This window comes from Salminus brasiliensis, chromosome 10, assembly GCF_030463535.1.
Source record: "Salminus brasiliensis chromosome 10, fSalBra1.hap2, whole genome shotgun sequence".
Taxonomy (NCBI): Eukaryota; Metazoa; Chordata; class Actinopteri; order Characiformes; family Bryconidae; genus Salminus; species Salminus brasiliensis.
This window is the reverse complement of record NC_132887.1, coordinates 29,716,897-29,732,139: the sequence shown is the minus strand read 5'-3', so window position 1 is coordinate 29,732,139 and position 15,243 is coordinate 29,716,897. Positions and strand designations below refer to the sequence as shown.

Below are 15,243 nucleotides of genomic sequence, written 5' to 3'. Positions count from 1 at the left end.
CTGATGGCAGGGGAGAGGTGTCCATAAATATTATTTTAAAATAAATGATTAAAAAAAAAGATATACTTTCTAATTTATTGTAAGACAATAGGATACTAATGACCTTGTAAGGATTCAGTCACATTCAGTGAAAAAAAAAAAAACATACATAAGACAAGCCAAGATGGGCTATTCATAAAGGCTGTGTCTGAAACGTAGTAAATGCTGCCTACTCAGGTAGTATTTAAAGGCAGGAAAATGAGTCATGTCCAAATCAAATGTTAATCTAAAATGCTGCCTGCTAAGGTAGCTTCATCTTGGTCATTTATGGCAGGTGTAGATGTATCTACCCTTCAGTGCCTTAAGCATCCCATGGTTCTCTGGGGTAGCGCCGGCTCGTCTTGAGAGAAAAAGCAAAGTGGTGGAAGCAAGCAGCAATCTGTAGGAAGGTGTAATATCTTATTTGTGACAAGCTGAATTTGGGCTTTTATGTCTAACAATTGTGATTAGTTTCACCACCAGCTCACAGTAGTTGTTGGTAGCCTGGCAATGTCATGACGTGTTGCTGCCTTCACAGTGAGTCTCAATAGTGATTAGGTTGTAGGTGCCTTGATTACAATGCTGTCTTCTAGGGTACTGACTTATGAGACAGCATAGGCAGCAAGGCAGCAAGGCATCGAGGCAGCTGCCTTCCGCTTCAGACACACCAAAGTCACAGTACTGGCTCTCAGCATACTCCATTTACTGCCAAGGTCTTTTTACCCGTGAACTTGGTTATAGCCAAATAATAATAATAAAAAACTCATACATAATAATGATAAATAATTGTTGGAATCTACGCTTCATGTACCGTTTGGTAAATACAGCAACACATAAGCAATTAAAAAAAGAATATGGAGTAAAACAGTATTAGTGTAGGTTCAAATGTACCAATAACTTCTAATCATAGGTACCAGATATACGGTCCGTTTCACTACGTGACACAAATTGCATGCTTACCCAGTGATTAAGATTTTAATTCATTTAAACCATGAAGAAATAGAAGTCCCTCTCTTCAGTCTGTATTCAGGTGAGCCATTTGTGAGGTTTGTTATGTTTAACCCAAACAGATCAAATAAGACTTTTATATCTTATATCTTGGTTGATCAGCGGAGAGAGCGTGTTTGTGCATCAAAATTTTGCCTGTTTAACCAAACATGTATGAAACCATGAAATGCTCATTGGCGTCCTTATGAGATATCTTGTTTTTAGAATGATGGTTTTCAATTAACAGTGCATGAGTGAAAACTGTTGCTGCCACAAGCAAATGAGCAATCCAGTGATGCACTTTATGAATCTTGCCCTTTATTTTATAGCATTTTTACCACAGTGGGTGATCGGCTTAGACCCCACATTCATTATATGGGTATGATGCCAACTGCAGCATGGTGACCTCATGACACTCTAAACTGTCTACTCCATTAATGGCAACATGTCAATGCCCATTCAATGTCCATTAATCAATGACCAGTAACCCCACTATGTTCCTGGTCATAGTCAATGTCTTTCACTTTTTCTTAATGTGGAAACCAAGTGGTCAGTCATTCTGTTGTTGTTGTTGTTGTTCCTAGAGTCAGGCTTTGGCAACACAACATGGGAAAAAGCTCTCAGCTATGGCCTATTGAGTTCACCCTCAGGGATAAACACTGATATTCGTTGCGGGCTATTAGCTTGCAGGACAAGCAGTTTATGGTTCGCAGTGATGTTTGGAGGGAGCTTTGTGACTCTGGGATGAGCCACTGTGGCCTACATTTAAACTGTATGGCAAGGTCTGCTCGTTCAGTGCCTACCGTTTCAATAAAGAACATTTAGCACAAAATTTCAGTGAATTTCATTACAGAGATGAGATTCATAGAACAACTGACCAGAACACAGGTGAAGCACCCAATAGTGCCATATTATCACTTCTGAATGCTGACCTAAAGTATTTTGGCACAAAAGACAATTTGATGGTAGAATGAGCACAGGAGAGATCCTTAAAAATAAAAATGATGATTTCATTATCAAGATCATTTTGGAAAAGCAGACCAAAAATAACAACCTTAAAAGATTTCTGCAAAAGCAGAGAATAGAGAAATGAGCATAGCATTACCTGTGACTGTGTTTGAATGACAGCTACTGACTCTATTTGGATACTGATAGTGTATAAACCCTGACAGTGGAATTCCACATATTCTTCAAACGTTCTGCATAATTTCATGGTTTAGATGTAATTCAGATGCCCAGGCATTCATTCAGAGTGGTTTGGTGCGAAATGCTTAGTTCCAGGGAAACTTTCACAATGGTGGTGATCGGAATCAGACCATCTAAAACTTATACAACATAGCCCTGAAAATGCAGCCTGAGACACTGTTGTGATAGTTTCAAGAGGGCTTTGGTTTAAATGTATTAAAAATATTAAAATACGAAAGACATATTAATGGAAAGGCAATATATGCAGGGCATTGTAAGACAAAACAGTACTTAAAAAAAAAGACTATATTACCATTATTAATATTACATATACAATCTCAGGGGAGAATAAAATGGCTTTATTTTGCAGTGTAGTCTCTGTGACCTCTGGTTCTAATCACCACCACTGTAAAGAAATCAACGAGTTAAAGTTCCTTTACAATTAATCATTTTACATCAAACCACTTAAGCATTGAGGGAAGCACAAATTCAGATAAAGCAAAATTCCTCTTTAAGTTTTATGTTACAGAGCTACACCCATCAGCCATAACATTAAAACCAAAAGGATCCCCTTGTGCCGCCAAAACATCTCTGACCCATGAAGGCATTGATTCCAGAAGATCTCTAAAGGTGTCCTGTGGTATCTGGCACCAAGACTTCAGCAGCAGATCCATCCTGTACAAGTCCTGTAAGTTGCAGGTGGGACCTCCATGGGTCTTAGGCACCCATGACCCTGTTGCCAGTTCACCGGTTGTCCATTCTTAGACCACGTTTAGTAGGAACTGACCCGGTTGGGCTCAAATCAAATCCTTACATTTGCCCATTTTCCAACTTCAGCTGTCAACTTCAAGAACTGACTGTTCACTTGTTACCTAAAATATCCCACACCTTGTCAGGCACCACTGTAACCAGATAACCCATTTTATTCTCTCCACCTTTCAGTGGTTTTGATGTTATGGCTGATCAGCGTATGTAGGCATGGTAAACGAAATGTCTTTCTATGCTTGTTGTTTTCTCTTCTCAGACAAGCTAAATGTAAGCATAAAGACAGAAATTCAGGAAATTCTAAAAGTTAGACCACATCTCGGTTGTCAAATGATTGCGTTTAATTAAAACAATCCTTTAGTTGTCTCATCATTACTGTGGAGTGACCGCTTTATAAGCTTCCCCTTAAGCCCCTGCAGTGCTTATATATACACACACAGACAACCCAGACAGACCGGGCAGTGTCTCAACTTTTACACAATATTCACACAATTTAACAATCTCTCATAAATATGAGAATGCCTCCTCACATTGCAGTGCTCCTGTCTTTATGTAAAGGTACTAGTTAATGTGTAACCTACAAAGCTTCTCACTTAATAGTTGCTTAAGACACTTTTGTAAGACCACAGGCACTGTATTTACAGTAATCTGAATAGGAGTCAACAATTCTGGGATGAGTAAGAACAGCCTTAACTTATAAACAATAGGCTGTGTAAAGTAAGAACACGCATACATATAGTACACTGTAATAATATACAAAAGAAAAATGACAGTCAAGAAAAATGTATAAAACCACCAATTTGGCCATTGTCTCAATTATACGTCTGATTGCTCTGTGGGTAACGACTGATGTGGACATTTTGCTACTGGCCCCTATAGAGAACAACAGGTAAATACAGTACAAATATAAACAACGGTCATGATGCATATCCCAAAATATATATATCCCATTATAGCATATCAGAGGTAAAGTTCTCCTGAGTACAATTACCAGTGTCAGATTATGCAGACAGTAAACAAACATCTCTGTACATAAACAAAAAGTCAAAATGTAAGAAAACACTAGTATAACAATTGCACAAAAAGTCCATTTTTATAAATATTTCCTTTGAGGTCTGAAATCTTATATTTTCTTCCAGTTAGTTCAGCCAATACAGCACAACCGTGCAACTGGAATGGTTTAAGACTCAGGCACTCCCATTCATAAAAACACACATTCTGCCAAAATCGCACTGCGAACACAATGCAAGGCCTACTGGCAAAACCCCACAAGAATCTATGCCCAGTTGTCTGTGCCTTTGCTTCCAAACAGAGGCCTACTGATTTTCTACAGTCTTATACAATGGCGAAGCATTTCCCAGCAGTCGCCAATGTTGTCTATGTGTATGAGCTAAGGTTCTGGAATTTCTCTCGCAGGTTTTTGACCAAGCTGTGCTGGTTTTTCCGTGCCTTTCCCAACGACCTCAACGGATACGTTCTACTACTGTCTGACCAAGCTTGCAACCTTGAATCACACTTTTTTTGTATTTTGCCCAACCCAGCTGGCAGTTCAAGGCTTTCATCCCACTTTAGCTGGTTCTCATCAGTCTCCTCTTTCTCTTCTTCTCCCATAAGGATGTTCTCCTCTGCTTTTTCTCTAAGTATCCTTTCTACTATAATAACCTTGTTGGCATCTGGCAAGGTGGCCTCACCAGAGATGTAATAGTCGCTTTGGGGTTCTAAGAGGCCTGAGAGGTCCTGGTGTGTTCCCGGTTCCGGCATGTAGTCCAGAGAGCTGGCTTTACACAGTGCTGCAGGTCCCTGGTGCTCGTAGCAGGGTTTTGCTGGTGTCGCGTGGGCCACCATGCGGTCATGAACTGGGGCTGAACAGGAGCAGCTACGTTGGGATTTGGGTTGACTGGGTCCGACCTCAAGCATTCGGTCTGGAACAGAGCAGCTACGGCTAATTGGGAGAGGCTGAGGATTGTGGCGGGAATATTTGGAACGCAGTTCTCTTACATCGGGCCAGTGGAAACTCTCAGCGCAGCCTGGGCTTTGTGGACCCGGAGTCGGTCCTCTGCTAGGGGACTGCAATCGAGGACTGCCCATGGAAGAGGAGCTGGAAGATGGACTGGAGGCCCTCGGGTCGTTGGGCTCACAAGAACCATGTGACAGTATCAAGCTGTGCACACCTATAAATGTTTAAAAACAAGTTGCTAAAAAATCCAGCATGCAAACTCTATGAGAAATATTTTAATAGTAACAGTAGACAATTTGTCAATAAATAAAATTCATGTAGAAGCAGCAGGATTAGGGATTTGTGGAAAACTCAAAACTGGAACGACAATTTCTTATGTTATTAGTCAACTGATCTATAGTGTGGGATATTGTAACACTGAAACTTATAGTTATGATTCCAAAATTGATCACCTCATGGAAATGATCTTTACTAGCAGCCCTATTTTCAAACTTTTGCTGGCAACTTAGGCAAGTTAGCATGTTCCTAAAGGGACTCTCCATATGGCAGAACAGGTCAGTGTTGTTTTAAAGCATCTACCAATATCTACACACACTGCCCATAGCAAAGAGCTATGAAAAGGAGCAATACCTACCCCTCTCGTGCTCTGGAGATTTGTCTTCTACAACAGAGGCCAGGTTCTGGTGGCCAAACTGGCTCTCCTGCACCTTGCCTCTCTGCTTCACTACAGGTCTACTGTTCTTAATACGCTGGCTATACTGCCTAGCCAGCTGGAAAACCTTGTTCTTCATTTTGTCCATATCTTGCAGAATTAAGTCTTCTTCTGAGCCTGACCTCAAAGAGATAATCTTGGGTAGAGGAGCATGCCTGACCCTGCGTCTGTCCTGGAGCTTAAGGGTGCTGTTCGGGCTCATCTCCAGCTCATGGTCCACGTCTGAATAGTTGCTATCTGGCGAAAGGGTTGAGGACCCTTGTCCAGCCGTGCTGCAGTCGGACTCCTCGAGTATTAGTAAGGGTTCACAACATTCTCCGCCAAGGCTCTCTTTACTCTTTTGCTTCTGGTTCGGACTGACCAATGTATGATGGCCACCCTCCCCTGCCTTATCATGATGGAATGCAGAACCCTCAACAATTTCAACCTCCATGTCTTGCCAAACCCTGATCATCTCAGTTGAGGGTCGGAATCCCTCAGCTTCACCAACTACTGGACTTCTAACCACAGCATCTTTGCAGTCAACAGGGGCAAGAATGTTTGGGTCTGTAACCTTGGAGTCCTTTTCTTTGTCCACACCAGGAAGATCAAAAACTGCCCAGGAAGTTGGCCTTGGAATTGAGGAGACCTTCCTGTGAACTGCCACAGGAAAAACAGATTCATCGGCTGGAAGGCAATTAAGCTGTCTACTCAAATTACGGACCAAACCTGCAGGGATATAGGAGAGGCTCTCTCTGCGCTTGATGCTGAAATTGGCATCCTGGTGCTCAGCATGCTCATAGTACTGCTTAATTTTGTGGATAAGCATTCGGTCCTTTTTGGAGAGGGTGTCTTGTTTCTTTGGTGGTCTTTGCTCTGGTGTCATCAGTCTGTCGGGAACAATGATTGATGTTAAGGGTTCAGGAATGGAGTTGAAAGGCTGCAGTTCCGGTGAAGAACAGTCCAGCTCTTGAGATTTCGCTTTCTCCAACGTGTCCGCATTGAGGCTGAACAAACTACTCCTCCTGCTGCCTGTCTGAGACGAGTGGCAGCCTTGGGAGTAAAAGTCATCGACCACCAGACTACTTCTTTGAGAGAGGCTGCTAATAAAGCGCTCAGCAATATCACTGGCCTTGTCCAGCACAGATGTAGGCAAGATGCTTGTAGGTTCGGTTCCTGACAAAGCTTCCTCCTCTTCCTCATCTTCGTCTTCCTCTGGGTCCTCCACATCTTCAGTAAGGTTTTCGCTTGATAGAGTCCTCTCATCCTCTTGCTGACTCTCATTGTGTATGAGAGACATAGAGTCCACGTTTCTCTCCACATTCTCTTCCCATTCCCCGTCTCCATCCTGAGTAGTCTCAGGGAGACTTGGAGGTTGTTGTCTGCTTGATTCTTCCAGGCCTCCAGTCAGAGAACTGCTCGGTGAGCAATGATACCCAGAAGAGTCCTAGAGAGCAGGCGGAAAATGAATTATGGTTTCAGGAAGAAATGACTCATCAAATTATGACAAACAAGTCATGAAGATAACTTCAATCAGTATTCATGAGTCTCAATTAGCTTAGCAAGAGCCACCAGATGAAATCTGTACAACAGCAGCGGTTGTGGGTATTTTCAATTTTGCATAGAAGACAAATAACCTTTTAGGGAAGTGAACTAACTAAAAAAATGCCTAATTTTATGCCAGTGATTTGTCTTTCGCTGGAACAAGAAGTTGGTTTCCAGTAGCTGCTGTCTGCCTCCGACTGTATTTGTGGTCAAGAGGGAATGAACTAGGACTGCAGAGCAGAGATAAGGTACAAGAGAGCTGTCTGGCCCGCATCAGGAGTCACGGTGATTTGGGGACACGGAATACATCAGAGATGGTCCTTTATTAACAAAGTGCTCTACAGGAACACATGGATACTCTTTCAGTTACACAAGCTAACTTCACTTAATTGACGAATCTCATCTTTTGTGACATATATTCAAACGGCACACTGAAGCCGGGGTTACAGTGTGCGATTTGTATCCCAATGTTAGCCCGATTCTTAGTGTGCGCTGGTTGGCTCGGTTAGTGGCTCCACCTGAAAGAGTCCTGTCAATAACCAATGAAAACTGAGCACTCTGGGCACCCTAAAGCTGCCACTCAGTCAATCTTTTCGCCACTCGGTAGACGTGGCCACAGTGACGCCCCCCTCTATTCGTTAATTTAAATATCGTACTTTACCTTTACACAAAGTGCTGAACCTTCGCCTTGGTCTTCAGAAGGAGTTTGGCTTCTCTCCGTCACTTCCTCATTGTCCTGACTAGCCTCTTCGGCATCCTTTTAAATAAAAAACAAAAACAAAAAAAAAAAACATATGTTCAGTGTTTACATTTCTAAGATAATGATACTGAATGGGCTTCAGGAAGGCATGGAGAATCCCATCTGATCTAATGTGAACCATCATTAGTGCAGCATGTGAGTGGTATTTCATCTCTTTATAAACAGCTGCAATTCAAATGAAAGCCTCAATGGTTTCATACAACAAGACAACTGACCTTTAGAAAACTGCTTTTGTGATGGGGATGAAATCAAACATAACTGAAACCTCTGGTGTATTTGAAGAGCTAGTCTCTGAACACTGCCCCACAGCCCCTCAATCTCCACCTTCAAATTTGACAGTAAAATTTCCCTTTGAAGCCAAACTTCAATCACACAATCCAATTGATATGTGACTCAAAGTGCAAATGCATTAGCTCAATTAACCATTCCACTGATGCTGTGAACGCTGCCCTCAGAATAGCTCTTTCACCTCCTGCGTTAAGAATAATGTATTAAGCTGTGAAAATAATTATTATTTTTTTTAGATTATACAATAATGTCACTTCTATCTAAAAACTACACATATGCATATTCAGAACAGAAACAGAAATCTGACCGGACTAAAACCTTTCCTAGTGTGACCCTAACATTATACACAGTGAAACACCACCTTTCTTCATACTTCTATCAAAGCTATACTCCACTGGGGTTTATAGATTGGCTTCAGGTCATTTTTGACTCAGGACAAGGGCAGTATAGAAAATGTTAAGACTATGCAAAGGTTAATAATCTTTCATAAATTAAATTGTGAATGATCTTGGTTGTTATGCTCAGGTGCTGATCATTGCTGTCCCTCAAAAAGTTCATATCTTTATTTCCTTTTAAATATTTGACAATGTGAATCTGGCAGGTGTTCTGACATGGTGTCCACATTTCATAATAATTGGACCAATCGAAATTCTCCAAAATGCTCCACACTGACTTTCACTGAAAGCTATGAAGGCTTTTTCTTTCTTCTTTGCAGTTGCTATTTTGGAGATGGTGGCTTTTTGCATGACAGTAACTATATATGTAATAAATAAAAACATACATTGCTTTTAGCAGCATTAAGCAATTACCATGAATGCACACAAGTACAGATAACATTCTAGATGATGTAGGGAAGACTGTTAGCTCTGGTGAATGAACAAGCATAAACGTGTGTGAATGACGAATTAAACATATGAGGCATTCCAATGGCAGCACTGTGAATGACATTAGCAGGCAGATGCAGCATGCAACAGATAGAAGTTTTATTGGGGCATTGGGTTAGCAGGGGTATGTAGAGTGCAGGAAACAGGAAAAAGCAGAAGGTGAAAAGCAGTGAGCCTCACCGTTGGGACCCGAGTGAAAAGCAAAGCCTTGGCCCTATAGTGCCAGCAGGAGATGGCGGCCAGCACTGAGCTGGCAAAGTCAGCTACCTGCTCATCCTTCACTAGAATCTCCTCCTCCTCCTCATCCTCCTCGCCACTCCCACCCTGCTCTTCTTCTGCGTCCCTCTCTTCCTCCACCTCCACTTCCTTTTCTCTTTTGAATGGCATCTCAAGCTGGCAGGGTTCCAGATTGGTGGTGCTCAGGCGGTCCAGGGAGCTGGTGCGGAGATGAAGCCACTCTGCCCTGCTTTCCTCCAGGGCAGGCCTCTCTACCTCTGGCTCGCCCAGGCTGGAGTTTAGAGTAGAGACGCTAGCTGCAGCATGTAGGGGGCGCCGACTGCTGTCTCCCAGCAGAGTTCCTTCGCTGTCTGCATGCTAGAATGCAAAGTGAAACAAAAAGTTATCCAACTCACCTCACTGCTGGTTCCTTAAAGCAATTGTTCAGTGTTTAATCACAGTTACATAGTCTTTTTGTTTTGGTGATAAAAAATTTATATAGCTAACAACAGCAATAGCAACAAACAGCACTGAGTGAACAAGCAAATCTAACCTCTATTGGCTTGTTTATGTGGTTTCTGATGCTGTATGACATGCTGTTATCTATTAAAATGATAAAATCAGTCAGGTTACTGTCCAGTTTTCTCCAAATATCATTTCAAACAGTGTCAGAAACCACAGATATAGGTCCAAAAATTAAAAATGACTTAACAAATCAGCTCAGTTTTAAGCATTGGTTTAATGATTGAGGCATTTAAAGTGTGTAATGCTAAACTAATGCAGAATAAACTTTCATTAATTTTTAGCTACACTAGCCTACATTAGCACATGAGGGCAAATTCACTTAAACATCTGCTGCTCTCTACCAACAAATTCCCAAAGGTTTACAAATCACAAGCCTGCTCAGTGCTTTTCAAATGATGAAGATAGAAAGAAAAAAGCTGAGCCAATCCCATGAAGCTTATCTGTTCAGAACATATTGGGAATGTGTTCTTTTTTTCCTCTGGATTTGGGAGGTAGTCATCATGAATGAATTAAATTGAGTGAAGGCATACCTTGAGACTTCCTGCAGGATGAATGTGAAGATGGTGATGAGAGGAAAAAGGAAAGGCCAAAAAAAGGAAAAAAAAAAGAAAAAAAGTGTCAGCAACAGCATTTCATAATGTTGACAAATGATTAGTCAGCATACTGAATAAATTGTGCCATAATTTGCAAAAATGTAGTTCTGGCTGCATAGAACTGTCTTTATTGCCACAGAATTGCCAAACTGGACCACCATGTTGTCAACAAAGCAGCCCACCATGCCTACGCAGAGATAATTAAATCACGTTTGAATGAGTAACCCCCACTTCAGCCACTCCATGCTGCTTAGGAGTGATTTCTTTTCCCCTGACTTATGGACAACATGGACGGCCAGGGACAGAATCGACAACTTCATTTTCAGTATGTCATAAAATCAATTAAAGACGTGAGTGACTACAAGAGGAAAAAAAAGAGAAAAGAGAGCTTGTGAGTGGCAGAGAGAGAAAAAAAATGGCTTACATAAAAACCATTTTCATTATCTGCAAATTAAAATTCGTAACGGTGGGGGGTGCACTGATCAGAGGCCAAAAACAAGTCGGTGGACTGAAAGGAACTGACGCATGACAAAGCCCCTTGCTGATGGGCTTCATAATTAACATCATTATGTGTGCGGGTGGAGAATAGGGGCTACACTCTTTGATCTTCTACAGGAGGGACCACTTGGATATTGTGAGGCTTTGAAGCAAAGCGGACAGCGAGGGAAAGACGGTAAGGGTGGAGCACGCGACTCTGTATGACCAGGGGCAAGCATGATTGCCCTGCTGTGTCTTTGAGCTAATGATGAAGATGAAGATTCTTCTGCTTTTGAAGTTCTCTTCTTACATTTGCAATCGTTGGCTTCCTGGAGAAATCAGGAATCACTGCTGTCAATGTTGCATATTTTACTTTTTCATGGAAAACGCTGATCTTTGTATTAATATTGATTGAAGGTAACCTGGGTAAATAACATGAATCACGGGGAAAAACAAGTAGGCAGTCTTGAAGACAATGTTTTGTAGGAGGCAGTTGGTTATTGGTTAGTGTTCTTATTCAACCTGTTTCATAACATGTCATTTCACTCAAGAGGGCGAAAATTGGACACGTTACCTTTTGTAGTCCTTACACTCTGCTTCATTGGCTCTATTAAAAGATCAAAAGAACAGAACAACAACAGAAAAAAGGGCAGTTAGTCAGACGTTTCTGTCATCACGTTGGTAATTTCGCACAAGCCCCCGCATTGAAGATGCATTTTTGTTATGAATTTCCTCAGTATTGTTTATTTCTCATAGTCACAGGAAACACAGCCTGCTACACAGACATTTAGTATTTTAGCAAATGCTCTAATCCAGAACAATATACAGAAACATATAACCGGTAGAACCCAAAAACTATACAAAATATCTGGAAATACTGCATGAACCTATAAAGAGTCCACCTTAAGGGTACACCTGTAGAGACACGAGTCTTACCATAACTTTAATTCAGTCACATAAATACTTACCATATTTTACACAATAAAACAAACATTGAGAAAATGAAATGTGTGCAAAAAGTGTTAACCTCCCCTTTAAACACCGGTGGGTATTGTTTCCAAAGCTGGGTTATTTTCACAATGATGGGTCCTTTGTGTGTAGTGTTGGAAGGCCTAGCTGGTTTAGTAATGATGGCTTGTGTGACTGAGGACACTTTGCAAAAAAAGTTATATTTGTTTCCACTATTCTACTGGATGTTTTTTTTTTTTATTAATTTAGTTTAATTTTATAGCTAACATTTGTTTTTAAGTAATTAAAAATGTTACTATAGTTGTTTCAGTTGAGTTAGTCTAGCCAGTAAACCAAACAAACTTGATTAGACCAGTGAGACTTTAGTTATTTGCTATTTTTGTGTTATTACCTTACTTTGGATAAATGTTTTGTCTGTAAAGGTGTAATTTCTAGTTTTTCAAATATGACAGAATATCTGCAGCAAGCAAAGAAGTTATATATGTTATAAAAATAAATAAAAAGTGTTTATTAACTCAGTGATGGGTCCAAGTAACCATATATTTGGGCAACTCTATGACACAGCCAACTAGGTTGTTCATATACGCCAACAATATTAGATCAGTTTAGCCGAGCATGTGTTTTACAGAAACCCAGCACTGGGTTGTGGAAATGACCCAAATTGGGTTTTTGTACCCCAGCATTGTTTTTTAAATGTAGGTACTGCATTTAAGTAGTAAGTCTTCAGCAGAAAGGACTGGAAGACAGTGCAGAGATCAGGGGAAAGTTTGTCTCACCACTGAGGGGTAAGGACACTAAACCAGTGAAATCTTGCATTAAGGACAGGCTTAGAAATTTTGGGAGAAACATAAGAAGCCCAGAGTGAGGCCAACCTGCCTTGCAGAGGTAAATGTAAGCCATGCATTTTGCATCAACACAAACATATAACAACTTTTAACATCAACTTATTTATGACATTTAAATGAACATGTGCGAACAAACACTGAAGGAAAGAAGGCCCACCTGATCGCCTTCGTCCCTTTCGCCCTCCAGCAGGAAAGTCCTCATTGTGAGAGGACACAGGCTTCTTTAGTCTCTCTGGACTGTAGCGGTACTTCACTGGACCTGGAGAAACAACAACAGAGTCAGAAAACAAACAATACTGATTTATACATCGTACCATACTCTCCACTGGTCCAACACAATTAATCAAAGACAGCTCAACAACTCACCAGAAGAATTCATGTCCAGAATGGCATCTTTGGCCTAAAGGAATTACACAGGAACACTGTATCACTGTATGTAGAAGATTATATATAACTGTACGACCATTCAGTCCAAGAACCAACATTTTTCAACATCTAGTTTATACCGGTTGACTTACTTTTTGTGGTATGACGGCATGATGGTTCTCAAGAATCAGCCGCTTTATGTGATGAGCCCACAGCTTTTTCTCCTCCACAGTTTTGGCCTAGGAAATGGCCATAAAACAAACAAACAAAAAAAAGGAGTGAGAAACTGGGATAAAGAAAGCAGTCAATTCTTTGATGAAAGGTAGGAAGTTGTAGGAAGTTCATGTCAGCACATTTTTACACACCTGCACTGTGTGAGGTTGTTTGGGATGCTTGTAGTGGGTCACACTGAAGCGAAGCGAGTCCTTGGCACTTTCGATCAGCATTAGAGTGGAACACTGAAAATAATGCAGAAAACATCAGGAATGAAGCCACCAGAAGAGTCCATACCTTACATGGCCTGGGTCATTGGCCATTTTCCTCTCATTATAGAAAGTCTGAGAAAATCCATCAATGTCCTAATGCAGGCTTTGACTCAACCAAAGAGTCTGAAGAACTGACAGATGGAGTGTTGTTCCAATGTCCTGGATGAAAAATGAGGATGTAAATAGCCAGTGAGAAGAGACTGTTAAACAAAACACAGGTCTTGAATGGCTTAAGAGTGCCACAGTGAACCAGACCACTGAGCTTCTGGTTTGAATCCAAGAACAACTATGAGTCATCTATGAATTTTAGGGTTTTGGAGAAGACAAATGGCCATGATTTCAGGCGTGAAGGCAGGCTCATGTAACCTCTGCCAATTAGCAATCCACCAGCAAACTCTTACGGTCAGAAGAAACTCCCATCACTCCAGCTTTTGTGGGTTTTATTTTTAACATCATTTTAAATGCCAGCTGCCCTTTACGTTGTGTGAACATTACAGGAAGAATGGATCAGATGTAATGGTCTAAAATGACTAAAGCATTTGAAGCTGCATTAACAGATGTTAACAGAACAAATAGTTACCATTTGAGAGATGCTTGTTTGTGACAAAACGGCTGAATAGCAAAGCAAAGTGCTAGTCCTATGCTGAGGCACTTTCCAGCAATGCATGTGTAACAGCTTGAACAGGTGTTGTGGCAGGACTCACACGGTTCTAAACCAGGGGTGTTCAAGCTCCTTTGTAAAAGGCCCGTGTGGCTGCAGGCTTTCATTTCACTCAAGCAGAAGCATATCTAATAAGCTTCCTGGACAAGAAACTAGACACATGCATCATTTATTCTCTGATAATGTGCCCCCTTGTCTTAATAACAGCATCAATCCTATCCTGTAAAGCAAGGATTAAATACTCTAGGCAATCTTTGGAATGAAAAAGGGTTCTATAAAAATCTTGAAAAAGTTTTTTTTACCAACCCAAAGAACCCTTTAACCAGGCAAAGAACCATTTGAGCATCCAACACTAAAAACAAACACTACCTGACCAGTACAATTCCCAGATCTCAATCCCAATTCATCCCAAAACAGCGTGGGACAGTAGGTGAAATGCTGAAAAAGGCACACATATACTTTGGCTGAAAGCTGAAATAAGCTCATCCAGTTAGTGGAAGAATTGGCTAAAATAGACAGGAATTATCTCAAGAAACTGGTGTAATCTTTACCTGACAGGACTGATGCAGTCAATAACGCATAGCCAAGTATTATTATTTACAATACATAAAGAAAAGAAAAAAAAAAAAGAGGCTTATGGGTGTTTTCAGACATTGCATGTTTGGTTCAATTAAAACGAAACCTGCTGTGTTGGCTCCCTCAGTGTACTCTGATAATGCCACTCAAACCCTGGTGCACACCAAAAGACTCAGGTGAGCATGTGGGTCTCGGCCAAACTAATTCTGGTGTGATGGAAATATGATCGCAACACAGACCAAAGACACATGTGGTACCAAACACTGCACACGTCGTCTCTACTGAGAAGACTTCTTTGGCACAAATGTCCTACAGTGTTTTGACACATGGGCTTGTTTGATTATCTGATCCTGAGCTCAGGATTGGTTATAATAGAATTGGGATTTTGGGTTTAAATTAATCCTCAAGAGGTATTTTTCAGTGATTTCAAACCGACCGTTGAAAGATAAT

At 41.0% G+C, this 15,243-nt stretch overlaps 1 protein-coding gene across 1 annotated transcript in view; it reads right to left on the bottom strand.

Moving 5' to 3' along the window:
- Window positions 1–3,274: 3,274 nt before the first annotated feature.
- Window positions 3,275–15,243, bottom strand: part of LOC140564362 (pleckstrin homology domain-containing family G member 3) — a 62,128-nt gene continuing 50,159 nt past the window's right edge. Inside the window, exons 11-20 of the mRNA XM_072689754.1 lie at window positions 13,437–13,529; window positions 13,224–13,310; window positions 13,072–13,105; window positions 12,863–12,964; window positions 11,466–11,498; window positions 10,352–10,362; window positions 9,261–9,674; window positions 7,810–7,905; window positions 5,547–7,050; window positions 3,275–5,126 (exon numbers count right to left, since the gene is read on the bottom strand). Of these exons, the coding sequence (XP_072545855.1) occupies window positions 4,333–5,126; window positions 5,547–7,050; window positions 7,810–7,905; window positions 9,261–9,674; window positions 10,352–10,362; window positions 11,466–11,498; window positions 12,863–12,964; window positions 13,072–13,105; window positions 13,224–13,310; window positions 13,437–13,529 (3,168 nt within the window). The 3' untranslated portion in view covers window positions 3,275–4,332. The remainder of the gene's footprint in view (window positions 5,127–5,546; window positions 7,051–7,809; window positions 7,906–9,260; window positions 9,675–10,351; window positions 10,363–11,465; window positions 11,499–12,862; window positions 12,965–13,071; window positions 13,106–13,223; window positions 13,311–13,436; window positions 13,530–15,243) is intronic.